Raw genomic sequence first — 21,457 nt, forward strand, 5'->3', positions numbered from 1 at the left:
CCATCCCCCAGCTTTCTGGGACTTGTAGTTCCGAGCCCCTAGGAGCGGGTGCGGGTCAGTGTCGGGAGTCCTGCTTTTCCAGGTATCGTATTCCACGTGGGAGGTGAGACGCGCGGGACAGGACAGCCAGCGCCGTGGGCAGGGAGGCGTCTGGTGGTTGGGATGTGGGAGTGCCTCGGGGGAGGTGCAGGGCCGCTGAGATCCGGAAGCCTGGTTGGGCAGCTGTGGGAGGGCGCGCGACCTGCAGGAGGTGCGGCCCGGGGTCGCACGTGCGTCCGAGCGTCGCGACCGCCGCTCTGTCCGCCGGACCTGACTGTGATCACCTGAGTCTAAGCGCCCCCAGCGCAGAAGTGGCTGCGGCTCCGAGGGATCCATCCTTCGCCCGGCTGAGCTCGCTTTGGCCGGCCTGGAGGCTTCGTAGTTGGCCGCACCGGCCATTTGTGTGCCGGTGACTGGCCTTATTCCACGGTTTTCGGTGGACGTTAGGCGACCTAGAGGGGCCTCTTTGAGGGACCGAGGTTTCTGTCCCCACAACACTGTCCTCCCACCCCAGAAATGAGGCAGGTCGGGGAAGGCGCCTCAGGGAGTCGAAATCCATTCTGAGGCAAAGCATCCAAGCCGAGAGCTCCTACTGGTCTTTCTCGAACTTTAGGGCAGAAATCAGAAACCCGGAGGAAATTGACACATCTTAGTGTTGCTGGGGGCAGCGGAATTTATTCACCCTCGTGGGTTTGGCGGGGAGGCTTGGCCTGTTTAATCCAAAACCCTGTGGAGAGAGGCGAGGGAGGTGCAGCCTGGGGGAGACTAGGAAGGCATCTCAGGAGAGCGTGTGAAGGGTTGACTGAAAAGGGGTTAGTAGCAGGAGCAGAGTAACTTTTTTCCTACAGTCTTGCTGGACTGGCTACTCTGTATCCTGCAAGGTGGACTTGATATTCATGGCTTTTTCTCTTTCTCTAACTCTACTTTTCCAGGATTCTGTCCTTCCTGAGAGGAGGAAATGACCAAGTTCCAGGTGAGTTGGGGTTTCTTCTTTGAAAATGCCATCTCTTTGAGAATGAACATAACCTTTCTTCCTTGGAACAAAGGAAGAACATCAGCATTAATTGACACCTATCTGGTGTCAGGTCCTGTGTTTGTTCTGTACTTTATTTTTATTGTCAGACTTCAGTGTGAGACATACATTTTATAAATATGGGTGTAAGAACATTAATATACTGAGGACATGTAGCTATCAAATGATGTGGCCAGAGTCTGCACATGTGGCTGCTTACTTTAAATTCCACATCATTTTTACTGAACCACCCTCCCTCCATGAACTTGGCCCACTCCCCAAAGCACTCAGCTATTCTATTGAAAGACTCCACACAGCATCTTTGCCTGGTCCTCTCTCAAAGTCACCCTTTTCCTGCCAAGACATTTCACTCACATTAAAAGTTATTCAGTTATCACATGCTCTGGCCAGTGTTCAGTAGTCTCAGGAAAACAAACAGAATTATAAATTATGGTGCTTTTCTTCATGAGCAGATTCCATGTATGAAAAAAATAAAATACACATATTAACAATAACCATTTATTAAACATTAAAAAATTTGTTAAATGCCAGCACAGTAGTTACCAAATCAGTCCCAGAAATGCTTCTTAACCAAGATATTCATCAGAGTTATCTGTGGTGTTTTTTAAGAATTAAGAGTTGTAGGCACTTCCCCCAACCCCAAACCTACTAAAAGAATTTCACTTTTTTTTAAATCCCATTGGCCTTTGTACACCCAACGATTTGTTGGATTTATTGTGAGATATTTCTCTGCATACTCGATGTGAGCATCATTAAGGTAGGTAAGATGGGTTATTCATCTTTTATGCTCTGATTGCTTCGTTCCCTTTACCAACATATCTACATATTTAATTGGTACAATAAATTGTTAAATTACTGAGTAGCACTTTTTAAGAAACTGATTACTCATTTGTCTCTATAAAACCATTCCTAGAAAGTTACCTCAAGATTGACACTTAGAATCATAGAATGTTTGAAATGGAAGGGATCAGCCAGCCCCCTCTCTGCCTTGGTGCTGGCATTTTACCAAGGAGAGCTCTAATTCTGAGAAAGCTGAAGGCAAACACCGTGTCCTCTGTTGCAGAGCAGCAGAGTCAGAAGGAAAGCCCATGTCTTCCAACTCCATGCTATTCCCTCTCCAGAGCTAAAGAGGTTAGTTACACCAGAAGTTACTTGAATGAAATATCAGGCTGGATTTTAAGGAAGAAATAATTGTTTCTTAACACCACTACCAGCAAACTTGCTTGGCAAATACAGTTCTTACATACATAGGAAGAGAACACGAGCTCTTATAAAAATGGGCTTAGAAGGCAGTAAGCTGCCTCAAGGTCCTGAGAATGCCATCTCTGTGCCTTGAAAAGGAATTGAGGACTTCAAGGGAAATTAATGTGAATAAGACCCTGTGCTCTCTGTATTTTCCTTCCTTTTCCTCTACCTGGTCCCTGATGAAGATTATTTATCACAACGATGGGGATTGCTAATATAGTGAAATTTTGAGATTCTGGTATATGTTAATAACTTGAATTTAAAGAAAGGATTTCATTCCACCGATATTTATTGAGTGTTCTCTTATAAACCAGACATTCTCCTTGAGTCTGCTGAAAGGCAGGAGTCCCAATTTAACCCCTCCCTTTGTGACCTTGAGTAAGTCACTTCACTATCATGAGCCTTGGTTTTCTCATCTGTAAAATTAAGAGTTTCCTTTGATGATCCTGAAGTTCAGTTTTACTTGTATCTTTTCATTATTCATTTAAGTTGAATGTGAATTTATAAATATCATTTAGATTCCTAGTCAGTTGAGCTAGTTGCTGGGGATTTAAAGATTAGCGGAACATGGCCCCTATCCTTTAGAATCTTGTAGCTAATTTGGAAGACAGATTTTATAGCTTTGGTAGAGAGATGGGAAAAATACTATGAGATCTTGGAGAAGGAAACATTTAACTTATCTTCATGCTTCAGAAAGGCAGTTGTTGATTGTCCTGAAACTAGAAGGAGTTGCAAAATGGATGTGAGAAATACAAGTCAAGGCAGAAGCAGCATGTAAAGGGCTATTCTAGACTACAGCATGACATCTGGTTGACTGCAGGTAATCCTCTGTGATGACAGATCTTGTCCACCTCCTGACTTCAGCATTACTGTTTCCTGCCTCTAAGTAAATTGTTGGATCCAGCGAGGATGGGCTCTGAAAAGGAAGTGGAAAGCCACATGATATATGTAGTTTTAAAAAGTTTGAAATTTGTCAGGTGGGAACAGGAAACTACTAGTCCCATGACCTTCCCCTTTGGTTGGCCTTCAGGATACTGAGTCCACCTTGGGTGTAACTTATTAGCTCCACTGATGGGGGGGGCGGGGGACACGACTCTTCATTATTCAGATTCCTTCATTCGCCCCTTTGTCTTTAGCAGAACCACTATTTTCTTTCCCTTTTCCTTTGTCACACTGATTCCTTTCATTTGGCCCACTGTTCCACCATTTCTTATCCAGCAATCTCCAATCTACTGCAGAGTTAGTAGTCCATCAATATGTCATTTCAAAAAGAAAAAAATATATATATTATATATATGTGTATGTGCCCTTTCCATTCTTGGCATGGAATTCTCCCCACCACTTTGTGAGATCTTAAAAAAGTAATGATTCTGTCTTTCAGTCTATGGATTGAAAGATGACAAAACTTGTACTTTAAAGACTTGGTAAGGAGTTATTGTGGTCTAGGTATGAAATGAGGGCCTTACATAGAACAGTGGCAGTGAAAATAAAGAAGAGGTAATACTATGGTGGGAGATTTGGGACATGAGTTGACAAGATCTGAAGTGGTTTGAATATTACTGAGATTGGGTAGGAGTCTTAGACCATCCAGATGACTGAGTGGAAAAATGAATCAGAAATGAAAGGGAAAAAAGATAATTAATGGACTTGAATTTCAGAAGGAAGCAAAGGATTGGAGCTAGAATGCATCGGGAGAGGTTAGCCTTGGACAGAAAGAAACCTTGTTCTCTGAGGCTGAGAAGAAAGTCTGATTGAGAGGAGTGGCTAATTCTACTGCTCGATGTACCCCAGGCGCTGTTGTCCTAGTGGGTGTATGTATGGCTCCCTGAGGCAGCAACCTCCATTTCTTTTTTTTTTTTTTTAAAGATTTTATTTATTTATTTGACAGAGAGAGACATAGTGAGAGCAGGAACACAAGCAGGGGGAGTGGGAGAGGGAGAAGCAGGCTTCCCACGGTGCAGGGAGCCCGATGTGGGACTCGATCCCAGGACCCCGGGATCATGACCTGAGCCGAAGGCAGACGCTTAACGACTGAGCCACCCAGGCGCCCAGCAACCTCCATTTCTACCCCTTCTCTGTCCCACCTTTGCACAGGGACTTGCAGGCTTTTTTTTTTTTTTTAACATTTATTTATTTATCTTAGAGAGGGGGAGAGAGAGAGCGCGTGGCGGGGTAGGGGCAGAGGAAGAGAGAGAATCCTCAAGCAGACTCCCCACTGAGCATGAAGCCCAACACGGGGCTCAATCCCAGGACCCTGAGAGCATGACCTGAGCCGAAATCAAGAGTTGGATGCTTAACCAACAGCCACCCAGGTGCCACTGGACTTGCAGGCTTCTTGAGCCCAATCTCATCTCTTTCACCTCAGACACAGTGGAGACCCAAGACCTTGAGAGGAGAGCTTGGGAGGAAACTGCCACCTTCCCTCATCATTACCTTCTCCACTGGTGATAAGTAGGGTAGTCCTGTCACTCCTGCAAACAGCCTGGTTTTCTTCAGATTCCTGAGGAGCGTGTGAGTAGTGCCCCTTCAGCTTCAGGCCTGAGGTGTTGGAGTTCTGAAGGTTATCAGGTACTTCCCTGGCCCAGAGTTGAGCTGCTTCTTTGGCTTCACTTGGTTCTTAGTCATTTTGTGTGTATTCTGTCATTCTGCTTTTCAGGGTGTGGCCCGAAGGCTGGTGCCAGTCCACAGACTGCTGCTTGTTACCAGTCTGCAAAGACATAAGGAGAGAAACTAAGAGTGTTTAAAAATGTTATGTCTGTCAAATCTAATATTTTTTAAAATGGCATTGGTATTTTATACATCTGGGTTTTTATTTCTAGTAACTCTTTTTTATTGTATTTTGTAAAAATATCTGACAAAAGTGTGACATATTAGAAACTTTTTAAAATAAACTTGTCCTTCACCAGAGGTAGTTTGAGAAGTGTTGCTCCATCAACAGAACCCTGGAAGGAACCAGAGTCACTGTGAAGTTAACTAAATAAACGCCTGGATTCCTGTTAGATGCCAGGCATTGCTTGAGGCCTTGGGGATGCAAGGATCAAATATCTCTCTGTTCTTAAGGAATATATATCTTAATGGGGAGAGACAGTTAAATAAGAAAGCAAATGAATAAATAAGAAAATGGGGTAAGACATAAGTACAAAGAAATTAAAACAAGAAGTGGTAGTTTCTGGGTGCCACTGTGGATTAGACAGTCAAGGAAATGCTTCTCTGAGGAGTAGCGATTTGGCTGAGACCTGAATGATAAGGAACCAGGCGTGTGAAGATGTGGGAAAAGAACGTTGTGGGCAGAGGGGACGGCCAGTGCAAAGGCCCTAAGTTGGGATGGGTTTGATGTTGTCAAGAACCTGCAAGGTCACTGGGGCTGAGTGTGATACATAGGGAGGAGTGATTCAGGCTGAGGTTGGAGAAATGACAGGACCCCAGTCTATAAAACCTTGCAGGCCAAGATGAAGCGTCTAGATTTTACTTGATGTCCATTGCAAAGCCTTTGGAGGGTTTCATGCCTGATGTGGTATATGTTTTAAAAGATCACCCTGGCTACTATGTAGAAAATTCATTGTGTTGGAGAGCAAGTATGGAAGCAGAGAGACAAATTGGGAGGTTGGTACAGTTGGGACTACATGATGGCTGGGGCTTATAACCATAACTGTGCAAGGTGGGGAGAAGTGGGTAGATTCTGATACATTTTAGAGGTAGGACTTGGTGATGGATAAAATGTGAGGGAGAGAGGAGAGAATCAAAATGACTTCTAAGACTGGCTTCAGCAATTGGGTGGGTTCTGTGGCCATTTACTGTAAGTGGGGACCCCTAGGGAAGAGCAGATATTGATGGAGATTGTTGGGAGCAAGAGTTCCGTTGGGGCCTATTAAATTTTAAGTGCCTCCTAGACATCTAAGTGCAGATGTTAGGTAGAGATTTGGAGCCTGCAGGTGAGGAGAAACAGGGCTGGCTGTAAATATTTGGGAATACCTAAGGAGAGTATCATGGTTTGTGTATGTGTGCTATTTTCTTTTTTCCAGGAATGTTCAACTACTTAGTTTAGAACAAGAAAGGACATATGATTGATAGGACTAGGGAAAGACTTGAGATCGGAAGTATACTTTGGCTGGAAGGAAAAAAGAGGAAGAGTTGAGGGTGGTGATCTTGATAAAGCAGGTGTGATGGAAGAGGAAGAGCAAAAAGATCAGGAAGATGTTTTTAAGGAGTAGGATATTAAGAGATTAATATTTCAAAAGCAGAGTGGTCCACATAGTGAAATGGCCCTGGTCATGGTTTTTGAGTGTGAAGAAATGAGACAGAGATCATGAGCACTATAAAGAAATTAAGAAATGTGAGGTTAGAGCATTCAGCAAATTGTTCTCTTGAGTGTTGAGGTTGTCAGAATAATGGTAGGAATGGGGTGGAAAGGACAACTCAGCAATGACCGTGAAATGACAGTGACAAAGAAAGATTCAGTAACTGGACAGCTTGAGCTTGAGTGAGTTGTGGGCAGGAGGGGAAGGGTTTGGATAGAAGTAGCCAAGTAGATGAGAAAGGAAAGCTGTTCCAACAAGACTTAACTTAGATGACTCAGCTCCCTGCACTGTACTCTTCTGTCCCCTTCTCACTTTGTCCAATGCTGCCAGCCCCACAGTCCTTCCAGGGCATTTGTGCAAACAGTTGTCAGTTGAGGAGGAATTTGCTTAATGTTTTAGGAACTGGTAACATTCAAGGATGTCTCTGGGGGCTTCACTGAGGAGGAGCGGGGCTGCCGGGACCCCGCTCAGAGGAAGCTACACCGAGCTGTGATGCTGGAGAACAACAGCCAGTTGGTCTCCATAGGTAAGAACATGAGCCTGGACACCTGCCCACTGGACTCTTTGTTTCTTCAATTTTAAATAGTAATGAGGCCCCAGGGATTGTGGGTTAGGAATCAAAAGTTTCCTTTTGGCACAAAGGATGTTTCTGATTATTTTAAGCAGCCAAAGAATTTGGCTTGTTAAGAAATGAAGAATGTAGCTTTACTGAGTCGTCTTAGAAACCATATCCCTTATAAAACCATCTCTTGGGACTGATTTTGCTTTCTGCACAGTTACCCGATCCCTCTGTTACCCAGAAGTAATCTCTCAGAGCAGGGTGAAGATCATTATATAATGGCGAATGAACTCCAAAGAAATCAGCTAGGTACCATGGCAAATTACAAGCTCAGGCTAATACATGGAAGAGGAGTTCCTTTTGAAATATTCTGAGTTCTCTCTGAAGTTCTCTGGTTTGTGGAGAAAGCCAGGGCATCGAAAGGATACTTTGCACATACTGATATACCTTTGTCTCTTCACTTATTCCCCCTCTTCCTTTGCAGATGGTTGTGGTCTTTCCCATACACACTGACCTTCTTATTGGTACTCTTATCTTTTCCCACATTTTCCCCACATTGGCCTTGTACCATTTTTGCTTGGACTTTAGTTTCATTAAATATCCCCACCCTACAGTATCTAGTTTCCATTGCTTCTTTTCTTCCCATTCAGGGATTCATCCATCTCCCCTTCTGAATATCAGACAATACTTGTGATGAGACAAAATTTCATACCATAGAGAAAGATATGAGTATAATTGACACAGTTTTTCTCAAAAACATTTTGACTGCTTCAATCAAAGAGCATTAAACATTTTTGATGTAATAATTCATTTTTAGGTATCGTAAGGAAATAATTAGTAACTTCAACTGAAAATTGTGGAAAAAGATAAGTCATTGTAGAATTATTTAAAATAGTGAAAAAAATTACTCACCAAATGTGTCACAGGGTGTTGGTTATACAAATTATAGTGGAATATACAAGAGAAAAATGTGTACCCATTAAAAAATATAATGATATGGGGTACCTGGGTGGCTCAGTCAGTTGGGCATCTGCCTTCGGCTCAGGTCATGATCCCAGGGTCCTGGGATCGAGCCCCCGCATCGGGCTCCCTGCTCAGCAGGGAGCCTGCTTCTCCCTCTCCTGCTTGTGCTCTCTTTCTCTGTCAAATAAATAAATAAAATCTTTAAAAAAAATAATGATAAAGAATTTTTAATTAGATGTAAGATACATATATACCTACTAGATTAAACCATGTGAAATTGCCATATTGTAGTGAAAACGGACATTGTACAAAAACCACCGAAAAGAAGTAGCCTGTAATGGTGGCTTTCAGGGCTTTTTCCTGCCTCTGTCCACATGGTTCTTTCATAACTGTGGCCCTCGAACCATTGTTTTCAGCTACACCTGGGAGGTAAGACAAGCACCACAGAGTGAATTGGTCCCTGTAAGTAGTCAGAGTCCTGTGTTTCCATTTTCTTTATGTAAACCTAATGCTTGTGCTCTTTGTACCAGAATTGTTCACCTGGAGGTCACTATTAAACTTTTGTCCCTTTCAGAGCTTTTCCTTTTTTAATTTTTCTTCAAGATTTACTATTACCAATTCTTCTGATGGCTTTGATAGTGTTCACCTTAACCTTCAAACTTTTTGACATGTATGAAGTCATTGTTTTCTTGTTTCCTCTGGCCTTTCTCCTGTTCCTTTTCTCTGCATGTTCACTGGCTTCTCTGTCTTTCCTCTAACTTTGGAGATCTTAAAAGGCCCTTTGCCTTTAGATCACCATCTATCAATGTTTCTCCACTTTTTTTTTGTTATCTCCCCCTTGGTGTCAGTAGTACCCCTGTTGAGAATGTACACTGTATCTGTACACTTGTCTGCCTCCCTTGAAGAGCTGGTGCACACATAAATGGCCTCAACTATCCTTTCTACTGTGATAACCCTAATGTCTTTATTTCCTATCCTCATATGAAACTCTATTCCCATGTACTTTCTTGGCTATGGGCTATCTACCCTTGAATATCCAGTGTCACTTCACATTCAGTGTATTGAGAATTTTCTAAGTTACTTTCCTTTTTAACTTCTCATATTCCCACTTTTGTCAGTATTAACATCCTACCAGCCCCCTAGGTTAGAAATAAGCCATTATTAGTTTGTCCCTCACCGTCCCCAGCATCTGTAATCCTCTCACCAATTCTTTTTTGACTTTAAGTTCTTTTAAATTTATTAACACTTAAGTCCCACAGACAGCACTCTAAAATAGGTCCACTTCATGCTAACAATGGTAACAATGAGACAGATCGTTGACATCATTCCTCAGGCTCAAGGTAGATGTTGTGAGTAGACTTATCTCCCCTAATATATCATTTATCTTGTCACTCTTTGCATAAAAACCTGGAATTACCTTTAGTAGCTGGTTTAGAGCCTCAAAACTCCCTGCTTGGCTTTCTCTGGAATCTTTGATGGTTATGATACTCTGGTTCCTGATTAATTTTGTCCTTTAAGATTTTATTTGAAGTCTAGTGTGAAACTTTTGACCATTCCTTCTCAGAGCTTTCAATTTATATCTCACAGTCTCATCAGACCTGATTGGGTATTTTTTTTTTTGGTATGCTTTTATATTAACCATTGTATCTGCAAGTCTGATTTATTTTCCTTGTTTCCAGCCAAGTTTAGCCATTGTATCTGCAAGTCTGATTTATTTTCCTTGTTTCCAGCCAAGTTTCTGGAGGGAAGGCAATGTACTTAATACTTCCTGTGCTGGGTATACATAGTCAAGATTTAAAATTTGACTACTATGGAGTTTAGCAAAGAAGAAATGTGTCTTACAGTCTTGTAAAAGAGGCATTAAGTAAACACAATATATTATTATAAATTGCTAAGTCCTGTGAAGGATAGAATAATGTGCCCTGAGAAAATGAAGGCATGGGATGGGACAAGAGTGATAATATATGTATTGTTGAAAGTTTCAGGGAGGGGTGCCTGAGTGGCTCAGTTGGTTAAACAACTGCCTTCGGCTCAGGTCATGATCCTGGAATCCCAGGATTGAGTCCCAGGATCGAGTCCCACATCAGGCTCCCTGCTCAGCAGGGAATCTGTTTCTCCCTCTGACCCTCCCCCCCCCTCATGCTCTCTCTCTCTCATTCTCTCTCTCAAATAAATAAATAAAACCTTTAAAAAAAAAAAAAAGAAAGTTTCAGGGAAAGCCTCTGACATGACATTTCAACTGAGATCTAAGGCTTAATAGGCATGAAACAGGTGACTGATTAGGGTAAGAATATTCCAAGCAGAGAGAATAGTACAAAGGAAAATCTGAAATCTGGAAGGAGCGTGGTGAGAATACAGGGAGCACCTGGGAAAAACAGAGGCGGGAGACATGGTGGGCAGGGCCTAGCTCATTTGTGGCATTGAAGGCACTGGTAAAAAGTGTGAATTCACGCTAAGTTCAGTGGGAAGCCAGTGGACAACAGGGTGGTATGATCCGATTTACCCACTATCAAGGGGATTGCTGTGTAGAAAGTGGTTTGCAGTGGGGCAAAAATGAAGTAGGATGTGCTTCCGGTTTCAAGCTTGGCGCTAGGTTTTCATTTTTGGTTTTTTTAAGATTTTATTTATTTATTTGACAGGGACACAGCGAGAGAGGGAATACATGCAGGGGGAGTGGGAGAGGGAGAAGCAGGCTTCCCGCGGAGCAGGGAGCCCGATGCGGGGCTCGATCCCTGAGCCACCCAGGTGCCCCTAGGTTTTCATTTTTAATTGATAAAAAATTGAACGTGGTTGTCCAACATTTTATAATGCAGGTAAGATATAAAAATTTAAAAGAATCAACACAGAAGTATTGTGAAATGATATCACTAATAATAGTTTGTGTATCCTTTTTTTATGTACTCCATACATAGGTGTGTATATTACAAATATGTGTTAAAATTTTGTGAGATTATACTGTATTTTTCAACTGGCAATCTTATGCAGTATGTCTTAGAGATCTCTGTTATGACATAAATACTCCCTGTAAAAGGACCCCTTTTCTCATTACATCAGCATTTTCTTCTGATATTAAATATTCATTCTTTATTTTAAATATTTTTTAAAAACTAGTATCACAAGGTTTCATAACTATTTATAAAACCTACCATTGGGGCGCCTGGGTGGCTCAGTCGGTTAAATGTCTGCCTTCGGCTCAGGTCATGATCTCAGGGTCCTGGGATCAAGCCCCACGTCGGGCTCCCTGCTCAGCCAGGAGCCTGCTTCTCCCTCTCCCTCTGCCCCTCCCCTGCTTGTGCTCTCCTTCTCTCTCAAATAAATAAAATCTTTAAAAAAAAAAAAAAACTACCATTAATACAATGTCTCCCCCACTGATTTTCATAGACCTGCCATTTTTGCAGTCATTCCCAAGCATTGTACAGCAAGGATGTTGAGGCAGTGTCCTTCGACCATTTAATAACTTTGGCCCAGCACATGACTTAACTGTTCCAAACTGCACTGTTTTTCTTTTTCCTTTTTGCCATTACTTTTAAACTTTGTGAACAAAATAATACATTCACCTAGGTAAAGCCAGTTGTATCAAAAGTCTTATTACAAAAGCCAGTCTCCCTGCTCTGCTGCTCCTTATGCCACAGGGTAGCTTCTCATAGTCACTTGGTTTTAATCCTTTCAGCTGTTCCTTATTGTATTTGCCTTCATATTTCCAAATAATACATTTAGGCAGCTACTAATTTTTTTTTAAGATTTAGAGAGAGAGAGAGAGAGAGCACGAGCGGGGGGAGGGGCACAGGGAGAAGCAGACTCCCCGATGAGCACAGAGCCTGACACGAGGGCTCGATCCCAGGGATCCTGAGATCATGACCTGAGCTGAAGTCAAATGCTTAACCAACTGAGCCACCCAGGTGCCCCGCTACTTACTTTTTTTTTAAGGAACAAATACATTCACATTGGTTTAAGAAAAAAAAAAAAAGGCATAAAAAGGTACACAGTATTAATTGTCAGTTATACCTAAATAAAGCTGGAAAAAATGTACAATGAAAATTTTGAACATTCTGAGAAAAGGCAGAAAATAAAGTATGTGCAAGCAGCAAAGAAAACAAAGTTCCCAAATGTACTAAATGTTTTTAAATTATTAAAGTTATACTACAAAAATAAAAAGGTGCACAGTATAAGCCTTTCATCGTATCCCTAACTCCTCTCTACCAGGTTATGGTCATTTGCTGTCACAAGTCATCTGCAGTGAGTAAATCTTGTGCAAGTATCATTTCACAACTCTGCCTGGAAATCTGAAAAATAAAACCCGCAAGCTGGAATGCTGAGTGCATACATTTATGATTTTGATAGATGTCCTTCTTGGAGGGTGATACGAATTTACACTCACAAGCAGTGTGGCTTCAGGCTTTGGGTTTTTGCCAGGGTAACAAGTGGAAAATGGTATCTCAGTCCAGTTTGAGCTTATTATAATATACTACTGTTTTTCAATTGATCAATATTTTATACTCTGTATTGACTTTTCTACATCAGAGAGGAGGATTTAGACCTTTTACATTAATTCCCCCAACATGCGCATCCTCCCAAGATTTTATGTCAGGGTCATATCAGTGATTAATGCTTACATTGCTTTGACCTTGTAACTCTTGTTCCCTGCAGGGTCGAATAGTGTACTATTATAGTTCCTTTTTTTTTTTCTTTCCTAAAGCTAATGCTTGCTTTTTAAAATATATTTTATTTGGAGTGATTTTCGTCCCATACTGTTTTATAGCATTTGGGTTAATTTGGTTAATTATTACTGTTTTATGTAGCAACAAATGATTCAGCTTCACTGTTTTATTGACTTCTTTGCTCACCGCTATTTCTTGTATAATGTATCATCTTTTTCACAATCACTTTTTCTACAAAATTGGAAGATATTGCTCAATTATCTTTAGGTATCCAGTATTGCTGATTGTTAGTTCAGTGTCAATATAACTCTCATTTATTTGCACACAATCTGCCATTTCTGTCTGGATGCTTTTAGCATTTTCTGGAATTTTTTTTTCCTTGAAATCCAGAGGTTTCCCACACAACTTAAAGCATTCAGTGAGCCGTGAATTGTGAATTCTAAGAAACATTTTTATCTATTACTGCTTTGATCATTTCTCTCCCTTCATTTTGTCTTCATTATATTCATGGAACTCCTACAATATGGGCTTTTACTTTTATCTTTCCATCTGTCTGTCCTTTTTATTCCACATTCTAGGAGGACCCCTCAGTCTTCCAACTTAACCATGTGTTAATTTTGCTACTCGACCCCTCAGTCTTCCAACTTAACCATGTGTTAATTTTGCTACTCGACCCATCTAGATTGCAGACCTTAAGATCAGCCTCCTTAACAGTAGCTATGACATGACACGAGTTACTTAATTTCTTCATCCTTGGGTTTCCTCATGTGTAGATGTCCTAGGAGTTCCTCTTACATGAGATTGTGCAACTAGTGCCTGAGTGCTTCAAATGGGCATGGTAGGTCTTAGTTCTTAAAATTGTCATCTTTTTCGATCCTTGTATTAATTTAAAAGAATTCTGATTATTTTTCTTAGCAATGTGTTTATATTTTATTATTAGATTATGTTGTTTTTCTAGATGTGATACCCTCTCAGATTTCTCTGGGATTTTAATTAGGTACCATTTAAATTCTGTTTCCTCTGTTTGTTATTTCTTTAGTTTATGCCAATCTTCATTTATGTTCATTTTCTACTTTTTTTTGGTCTGCTTATATTGTTTTTATCGTCTCATATGTTTTTTTCAAAAGTCTTATGTTCACAGTATGATACTGGAGTATACATCCTCAGCTGATGCTTGACCCTCTTTGGTGCATGCATGCTGTCCTTATAGAGGAGGCTTCTTTTGATTGGGCTTGAGGTGGCTATAAGAATCCACATGGGGGGTGCTTCTACAACCACCTTTTTGATGTTGCCTTTTCAGTCCAGTAAGTTACCTGGGACATCCCCCGCTTCTCAATCTCCAGCTCTAAGGTATCTCCCTTGTCAGAAATCCCACTTCAGGGGTTACCTTGAGCCTTTATCCTGGGCAGATGTGGAGTCACTTGCTTCTTTTTGTACTTTATCAACCCTGTCATTGTGCAGGTTCAGTATTACCTCAACTTCTGCTATTCTCTCCAGCCCAAATAATACCATTAGGAGTCTTTCTTTGGCACTTTTTTTTTTTGGAGATTTTATTTATTTATTGGACAGAGAGAGAGACAGCGAGAGAGGGAACACAAGCAGGGGGAGTGGTAGAGGGAGAAGCAGGCCTCCCTCTGAGCAGGGAGCCCGATGCGGGGCTCGATCCCAGGACCCTGGGATCATGACCCGAGCCAAAGGCAGACGCTTAACGACTGAGCCACCCAGGCGCCCCTTCTTTGGCATTTCTTTTGGCCATTTATTTTGTTCTTGAGGCTTATGTGGGGCCACTACCCTTAGCCACCCAGTATTTCAGTTTTTGTAGGGAAGAAGGTGTTGGGGAGAGCGGTGCTGCAAATGGCAACAACTGGTCCAGCCATTAGAAATGCCTAACATGAGGGGCACCTGGCTGGCTCATCTGGAAGAGCATGTGACTCTTGATCTTGGGGTCATGAGTTTGAGCCCCACATTGGGTGTAGAGATTACTTGACTGAATGAATGAATGAATGAATGAATAGGAAAGGAAGGGAGGGAGGGAGAAAGAAAGGCCTAATGTGAATTAATAAACCTGTTTCCAAGATCAACCTCTCTTACTTTATAATTGTTATTTCTGAGTTTGGAATTTGAATCTCTAGGACTTGTTGAGAAGATCTCTTAGTCTTTTGGAAGCCTTCTGTATGTGATTTGAGCTGTGTGTTTGGGGTTTTTTTCCTAGTATCTCCATCATTTCTTACCCATCTGCTCTTTATCATCTAGGAGTTCCTCAACATTTTCTGCTCCTCAACATTATCCTCAACATTTCTGTTCCTCAACATTATCCTGCTGATTGCAAACTTTCTATTTTTCCAAGACTATTGTGGACTTATTTTTTGTCATCTCAGTGTAATATTAAGATATTCGTTCTAATTGTTATGACTGACATACATACTAGTAAGTCTAAAATCTGTATTCCTAGCACAGTTCTCTCTCGGAGTTCTAGACCCATATTACTGAACAGTTCAAGAATGTTCCACCAGTACCACAAATTAACCAAGTCAAAGTTTGTGTTTATTGGTCCCCTCTTCCCAACCCCTGGCTGTCTTACCATTTATACTTTCATACCTGGTCACTCAAGCAAGGAATATGAGGATCATGCTGGGTGCCTCCTTCCACATTTAGTCAGTCATCACATGATTTAGAATGAATCTCTCCCTTTCTCTTCTTAACCATCCTTATCACTTTGCTTCTGATTTGCTGCAGCAGTTGTTCTACCTAAAGTCTTGGTTATTTCTGAAGGTGTTTATAATCACAAAGTCAGGCATTTCACTCTCCACTGAAGTCATTAAACTTTAAATCCCTGAGGGTTGTAGCCCTAACTCCTTAGTAGTACTCACCAAACCCTTTGTTTGGGCTCCTGCATTCTTCTCCAGGGCATGTTCTTTACCACTGTCACCTGTTTTATATCCTCCACAAGAAGTTGCATATAGTTTTCCTGAGCATGTCATATTTTCTCTACATTTTCACTTTTTTTTCTTTCCCTTATATTTGTTCCCAGAATTCTTCCCCAAGATTTGGGTCAAATGCCCCTACTCTGTGCTCCCACGACTCGTTGTGCATGCATCTATTGTTGCACTTAGAGCGTTACCACGGTTGATGTGTTTTTTTTCTTCCAGTAGGCTCTAGCTTGCTTAGCAAAAGAATTTCTATTTTCTTCTTTGTATCCTTAGCACCTATTAAAGTGGGTTACCAATTAAATACAAATTTAAAGTAAAATGAAGTACAGTGAAATGAAATGTTATTTGTGACAAGGACATGGGATTCATAGCCTCTGCAGGGTAGGGAAAGAACACTTTTACTGGCTATGCTTAAAAGGCAAGACAAGATTTTGTGTACAAGCTGTTTTATACAGCTAAGCTTTCTCTTTCTGATATTAACCCAAAGGACATGACTATAAGGACAAGACTGAACTTTTTCCTAGTTACTAAATCTTCAGGCATTAGGCACTCCATTTCTAATATCTTGAAATCTGGGACGCTTGGGTGGCTCAGTTGGTTAAGCGTCTGCCTTCAGCTCAGGTCATGATCCCAGTGTCCTGGGATCAAGTTCTGCATCAGGCTCCCTGCTCAGTAGGGAGCCTGCTTCTCCCTCTGCCTCTGCCCCTCCCCCTGCTTGTGCTCTCTCTCTCTCTCTGACGAATAAATAAAATCTTTAAAAAAATAAAATTTTGAAATCTACTCTTTGTGTGTTCTTATCACTGAATTCTCTTTGTTCCCTAGGAGACTTGAAAGAAAATTCTATGGAGAATCTTCAAGAGAAAGGACTTAGCGATCTATTACATAGGGGCTTTTCTGCTGGCTAATTTTAAAGATATGGCCAGTACAATAACAGAGTCAGGATTATATTGTGAATCTTCCAGGAGGCGTGTACAGGAATCCTGAACTAGATTTTTCCCCTTATCAGAAGTAGGGAGAAGCATCTTCTATATTTCCAGAAATGAGCAGTGTGGTAACTCTTCAAAGTGATGATTACAAAAACATGGCAAATGAATATTTGTCTTTGAAAGTCCCAAGCCAAATGGCCACACAGGACTCCTCAGTGACGTTCTGTAAAAATGAGCCCCAGGACCCTCAGAAAAGCAAAAGTCTATCTGTAACTGAAGAAAGCACTGAGAGAAAAGTCTTGCGGGGAGAAAGTCCTCCCATGGACCATTGTTCAGAGAACCTTCAAGTTAAACTTACATCTAACGTAACAGAACTGGTCTCATCATTGGTCAGTGGTGAGGCAAAATGCCAAAATGGCCAATTGAAAGAGTCTTTGGATCTCTTTGACTGTACCTGCAAAGACATTTGTGGTTGGAAATCACGAGTGGTCAGTCGTAGTCATCGGAGAGCTCATACAGAGGAGAAACCCTGTAACCATTACAACCTTGGGAAGAGACGTAACAACAGCTCAGACGGTCATTCATGTGAGAAAATCCACACTGCAGAGAAATTACACAGATGTAGTCAGTGTGGTAAGGACTTCAGTGAGCACTCAGAACTACTACTTCATCAAAGACACCACACAGAAGAAAAGCCCTACAAATGTGAGCAGTGTGGGAAAGGCTTCACAAGGAGCTCCAGTCTCCTCATCCATCGAGCAGTCCACACGGATGAGAAACCCTATAAGTGTGACAAGTGTGGGAAAGGCTTCACTCGGAGTTCGAGTCTGCTCATTCATCACGCAGTCCATACAGGCGAGAAGCCTTATAAATGTGACAGGTGTGGAAAGGGCTTTAGTCAGAGCTCCAAACTGCATATCCACCAGCGAGTGCACACTGGCGAGAAGCCCTATGAGTGTGGGGAGTGTGGTATGAGTTTCAGTCAGCGCTCCAACCTGCACATCCACCAGCGAGTCCACACTGGGGAGAGGCCCTACAAGTGTGGGGAGTGTGGGAAGGGCTTCAGTCAGAGTTCGAACCTTCACATTCACCGCTGCATACACACAGGCGAGAAGCCTTTCCAGTGCTATGAGTGTGGGAAGGGCTTCAGCCAGAGCTCTGATCTCCGCATCCATCTCAGAGTCCACACTGGAGAGAAGCCCTATCACTGTGGCAAGTGTGGGAAGGGATTTAGCCAGAGCTCAAAACTCCTCATCCATCAGAGAGTGCATACTGGAGAGAAGCCCTATGAGTGCAGCAAGTGTGGGAAGGGCTTCAGCCAGAGCTCCAACCTCCACATCCACCAGCGGGTTCATAGGAAAGATCCCATTAAATAGATCTTCAGTCATATGCTCATGCTGTAAAGACTTAAATATTTTTAACATCATTCTTTTATATTCTCAGGAGAGAGATAGTAAAAGTTACTCATTTATGTTCCCTCACTGAAAATCATTCATTCATTTAAAGTATTTAAGTACCAAGCTCTTTGTTATGCTATACAACAAATTGACTTCTGGTTCCTCATATGGGTACAGTGAAATGTCTGTACTTTGTAGTTCAGCCAGTGTTATTAGAACTACATGTCCTACCCAGCTTTTTTAAGTGCAAGAACTTTATATTTGTGTAAGCAGAACATGTTTCCCTTTGTTCATGTTCTCTGAGAAATTGAAACTCTGGTTTCTCTTAAAATCTTGTGCCTTGTGTTTTTCATATTTCCTTCCAGCCCTGATTAGCCTCTTTAAACTATGACTGCACATGTTAGTTTTAGGTCGAGGGAGTGGTTGGAGATATTATGGGCATGAAATCTGTTGTGTTTATTGCAAAATATACAAGTCTGTGGCCACACAACAAGAAGGTGGAGAAGAGCTACTTGTCTGGTATACCCCATGCACTATAGGATGTTGAACCCCCCCCACCATTTCTCCCCTCAAGAAAGCTGCTCAGGAACATAAATAGTTATTTTTCCTGGGTACAGCTGGTCTGTTGAAGTTTTTCCAGATTTCACCACTTCAGATGACCCCCTGCTGCCAAACTAAAGCCAAGTAGGGTACATACCATGTTGAAACATAGCAAATGAAGTTGAAATATATTTAAATGTATTTAATTCCTCAATACCTCATTAATTTTTTTCAGCACTCATGTTCTATACTATATAAAACAAAGAAGTCAGGAGAGAAAGTTTCTAATATTTTTCTCTTTGGGCTTATCTCTTGTTTTAATATGCGGCCAAAAGCCGCTTGTATTCACAGCATCCCCAGCCTAAATCTTTAGGCCTCACTATAGACCTATAACTTCTTTATAAAATTATTTTTATATTTGGTTGAAAGTACTTTGTATAAAAATAGCTACACAAAAACATTTTAAAACATATTTGGAGAGTATGTTTGGGATGATCAGGCCTAAAATATGCACTGTGTCACATATCATTCACTTGGGTTGTGAAGGTAGGACACCTCACCAAGTTACACATTCATCCCCTAGAAGTTAATACAAGAAACTCAAGCAACAGTTGAGAGTAGAAAAGTGATTGCATACATAACTAAATTGGAATTTACTGTTCAATGAGGAGCTCCTGACAGCAACCCTCATTTTCTGATAGTTAATGATTCTGCAAGCATTTCTTAGGAGGCTACCCAGTGTTCAATATTCCAGTTTTCCACCAATAATTAGTATCCATATATGAAAAATGGTAGGGAAAATATGGATGCCTTATTTATTAGCTTGGGAAGGTGGGGTTGTAACTGATATATCCTGACAATGTAACCTGAAGCAGTTACCTGGACACAGATAACAGGGAAATTGTACATTAATTTTGGGGAAACAGCTAATTTCTATTAAGGAATGAAGGAGAGAGATTAAAGACATTTGCCTTTCTTTGAGAGTTCCAGAATATTTGACTCCATCCCTGGGCAAGTATTCCATATGGAATGATTAGGGTGGTGATTGAGCATCTGTCCTTTAGCATTCCATAATATCCTTCAGTTATTTGGATACCCTAAGGCAGTATCACAAATGATGTGATTCTGTTTCACCATCTCTAGAGTAATGAATGCTTCTCAATTCCTCCTACCATCATGGATCATACCTGAGTATCTGTTTTGGATTCGACTTTTTCATCACATATGTCTTCTAATTTCCTGATGTATAGGATCTCACTGGGATTTGGAGCCAAATAAGATCACAAGAACCCACATGTGATGAAGCTGGGGGAAGGTTTGAAGTTCAGATCTCAGGTGTAAAACAGCCTGTTTTTCCAAATTTCCTTTTATGCATAACTTACAATATCAATGTTTTTAACTATATTTAGCTTTTACTGTTTTCTTTTAAGCATCACCTTCCTTAATACAACTGAAATATGATCAGAGTCCTTGGGAAGCATTTTACGGATTATGGGAAGGAAGTTTGTGGAAAAGAGGAACTTGTACATGAAAATGCAGGGGGAACAACGGGATATATCACATTTCATCAGATAGTAAGAAACCATTGTGAAAAAGAAAGCACTTTGCTTAATATACCCAATTTCAGGGATGTGAAAATTTTTAAAAAAAGATGTTTTAGGATTATTGAAAAAAAATTTTTCAGAGTTCAAGGGTTGCAGTAGGCTTGATACTTTACAAGTACTTGATTTGAACAAAGACCTTTGGATATCCTCAGTACTCATCAATTATATCCAATTGATAATCCTGTCCCTAATTTAGCAAAAGATATAGTTTACAGATTATTTGTTGACTACTCGAGACTTTACAAATCTTAAAATTCATATCTATTCAGTGAGTGCTATTTCCTTTCTAAATGAATTGTTTAATATCTTAAAATCAAAATACTAATGAATATATTTAATTCTTTTTTTTTTAAGATTTTATTTCTAGTAATCTCTATACCCAGTGTGGGGCTCGAACTCAGAACCCTGGAATCAAGAGTTGCATGCTCTACTAACTGAGCCAGCTAGGCACCCCTATTATTTTAATTCTTCCTACCATCTGCCCTAGCCAGAGTTAGGGGAGAGAAAGAAATATGGAAGCTCCTATGCCTTTCTCTTTGTACATCATTGATAAGAAAGGGTCATAACTGGTCATGGGGTGCAATACTGAACCCTAGATAATGAAAGCAGAGTTCAAAGCAAGATGCTCTAAGTAGTTGTGAGAGTAAACTGGCACTGGATTGGTACCTGAGAGCAGGTGAGAACAACAAGTAGGTTCAAGAGGTAGATCTGGGAAAAGCTAATACATACGAGCATGTGGTAATTGATCAGCAAGGGCTACAGATATCATGTCATTGTTTGGTCAGCTAAGGAAAATGACTAGCAGAGAAAGGACTAGAAAATGTGCTTTTTGTTAAACATCTCTCTGGACAGCATTAAAATGCTAAAAAAAATTTACATTTTTAAAACCACAGTAATAAAGAGAATAGGAGAAAGACCACAACAAACAAGGAATCTCAACAAAAATTTGAAAGGTGAAGGAGGATGGCTATTGTATCAGAGCAGAAGCAGGTGCCATTTATAGTAGGTAAGGACAAAAAGGAGCCAGTTTGGCTCCAGGCTCAGAAATGCTTAATACTGTAGAAGACAGGAGTGAGACATGAAGGGAAAGCAGTGAAATTAATGGCCTGTTGTATATGGAACATTCACTTAATCCCATACGCACATGCCCTCCTCCCCAACCCCTGTGCACTTGCCAACCAGAGATTTACCCTTCAGCAAGAGATGGGAAGTTTCTTCTCTGCAGAAATTGAATGACTCCGAGAGAGAGACCTCCATTTCTGGCA

The 21,457-nt window shown here is 41.1% G+C and overlaps 2 protein-coding genes across 2 annotated transcripts in view; one reads left to right on the plus strand and one right to left on the minus strand.

Moving 5' to 3' along the window:
* The window catches only part of ZNF485 (zinc finger protein 485), a 33,046-nt gene extending 24,827 nt beyond the window's left edge, over nt 1–8,219 (minus strand). The window contains exons 1-2 of the mRNA XM_032432214.1: nt 8,180–8,219; nt 4,751–5,024 (exon numbers count right to left, since the gene is read on the minus strand). The gene's annotated coding sequence lies outside the window, so the exon portion shown is untranslated. The remainder of the gene's footprint in view (nt 1–4,750; nt 5,025–8,179) is intronic.
* ZNF239 (zinc finger protein 239) lies at nt 23–18,375 on the plus strand. The gene is made up of 3 exons (XM_032432219.1): nt 23–82; nt 972–1,012; nt 16,548–18,375. Exon 3 carries the CDS (start codon nt 16,765–16,767, stop codon nt 18,025–18,027), a length of 1,263 nt encoding a protein of 420 aa, XP_032288110.1. The 5' UTR covers nt 23–82; nt 972–1,012; nt 16,548–16,764; the 3' UTR covers nt 18,028–18,375.
* The last annotated feature ends 3,082 nt before the right edge of the window (nt 18,376–21,457 follow it).

The sequence above is a fragment of the Phoca vitulina genome, unplaced genomic scaffold, assembly GCF_004348235.1.
Source record: "Phoca vitulina isolate PV1807 unplaced genomic scaffold, GSC_HSeal_1.0 scaffold48, whole genome shotgun sequence".
Lineage (NCBI taxonomy): Eukaryota > Metazoa > Chordata > Mammalia > Carnivora > Phocidae > Phoca > Phoca vitulina.

Coding starts and splice junctions, on each gene's coding strand:
- ZNF239 (XM_032432219.1), top strand. CDS start 16,765: ATGAGCAGTGTGGTAACTCTTCAAAGTGATGATTACAAAAACATGGCA.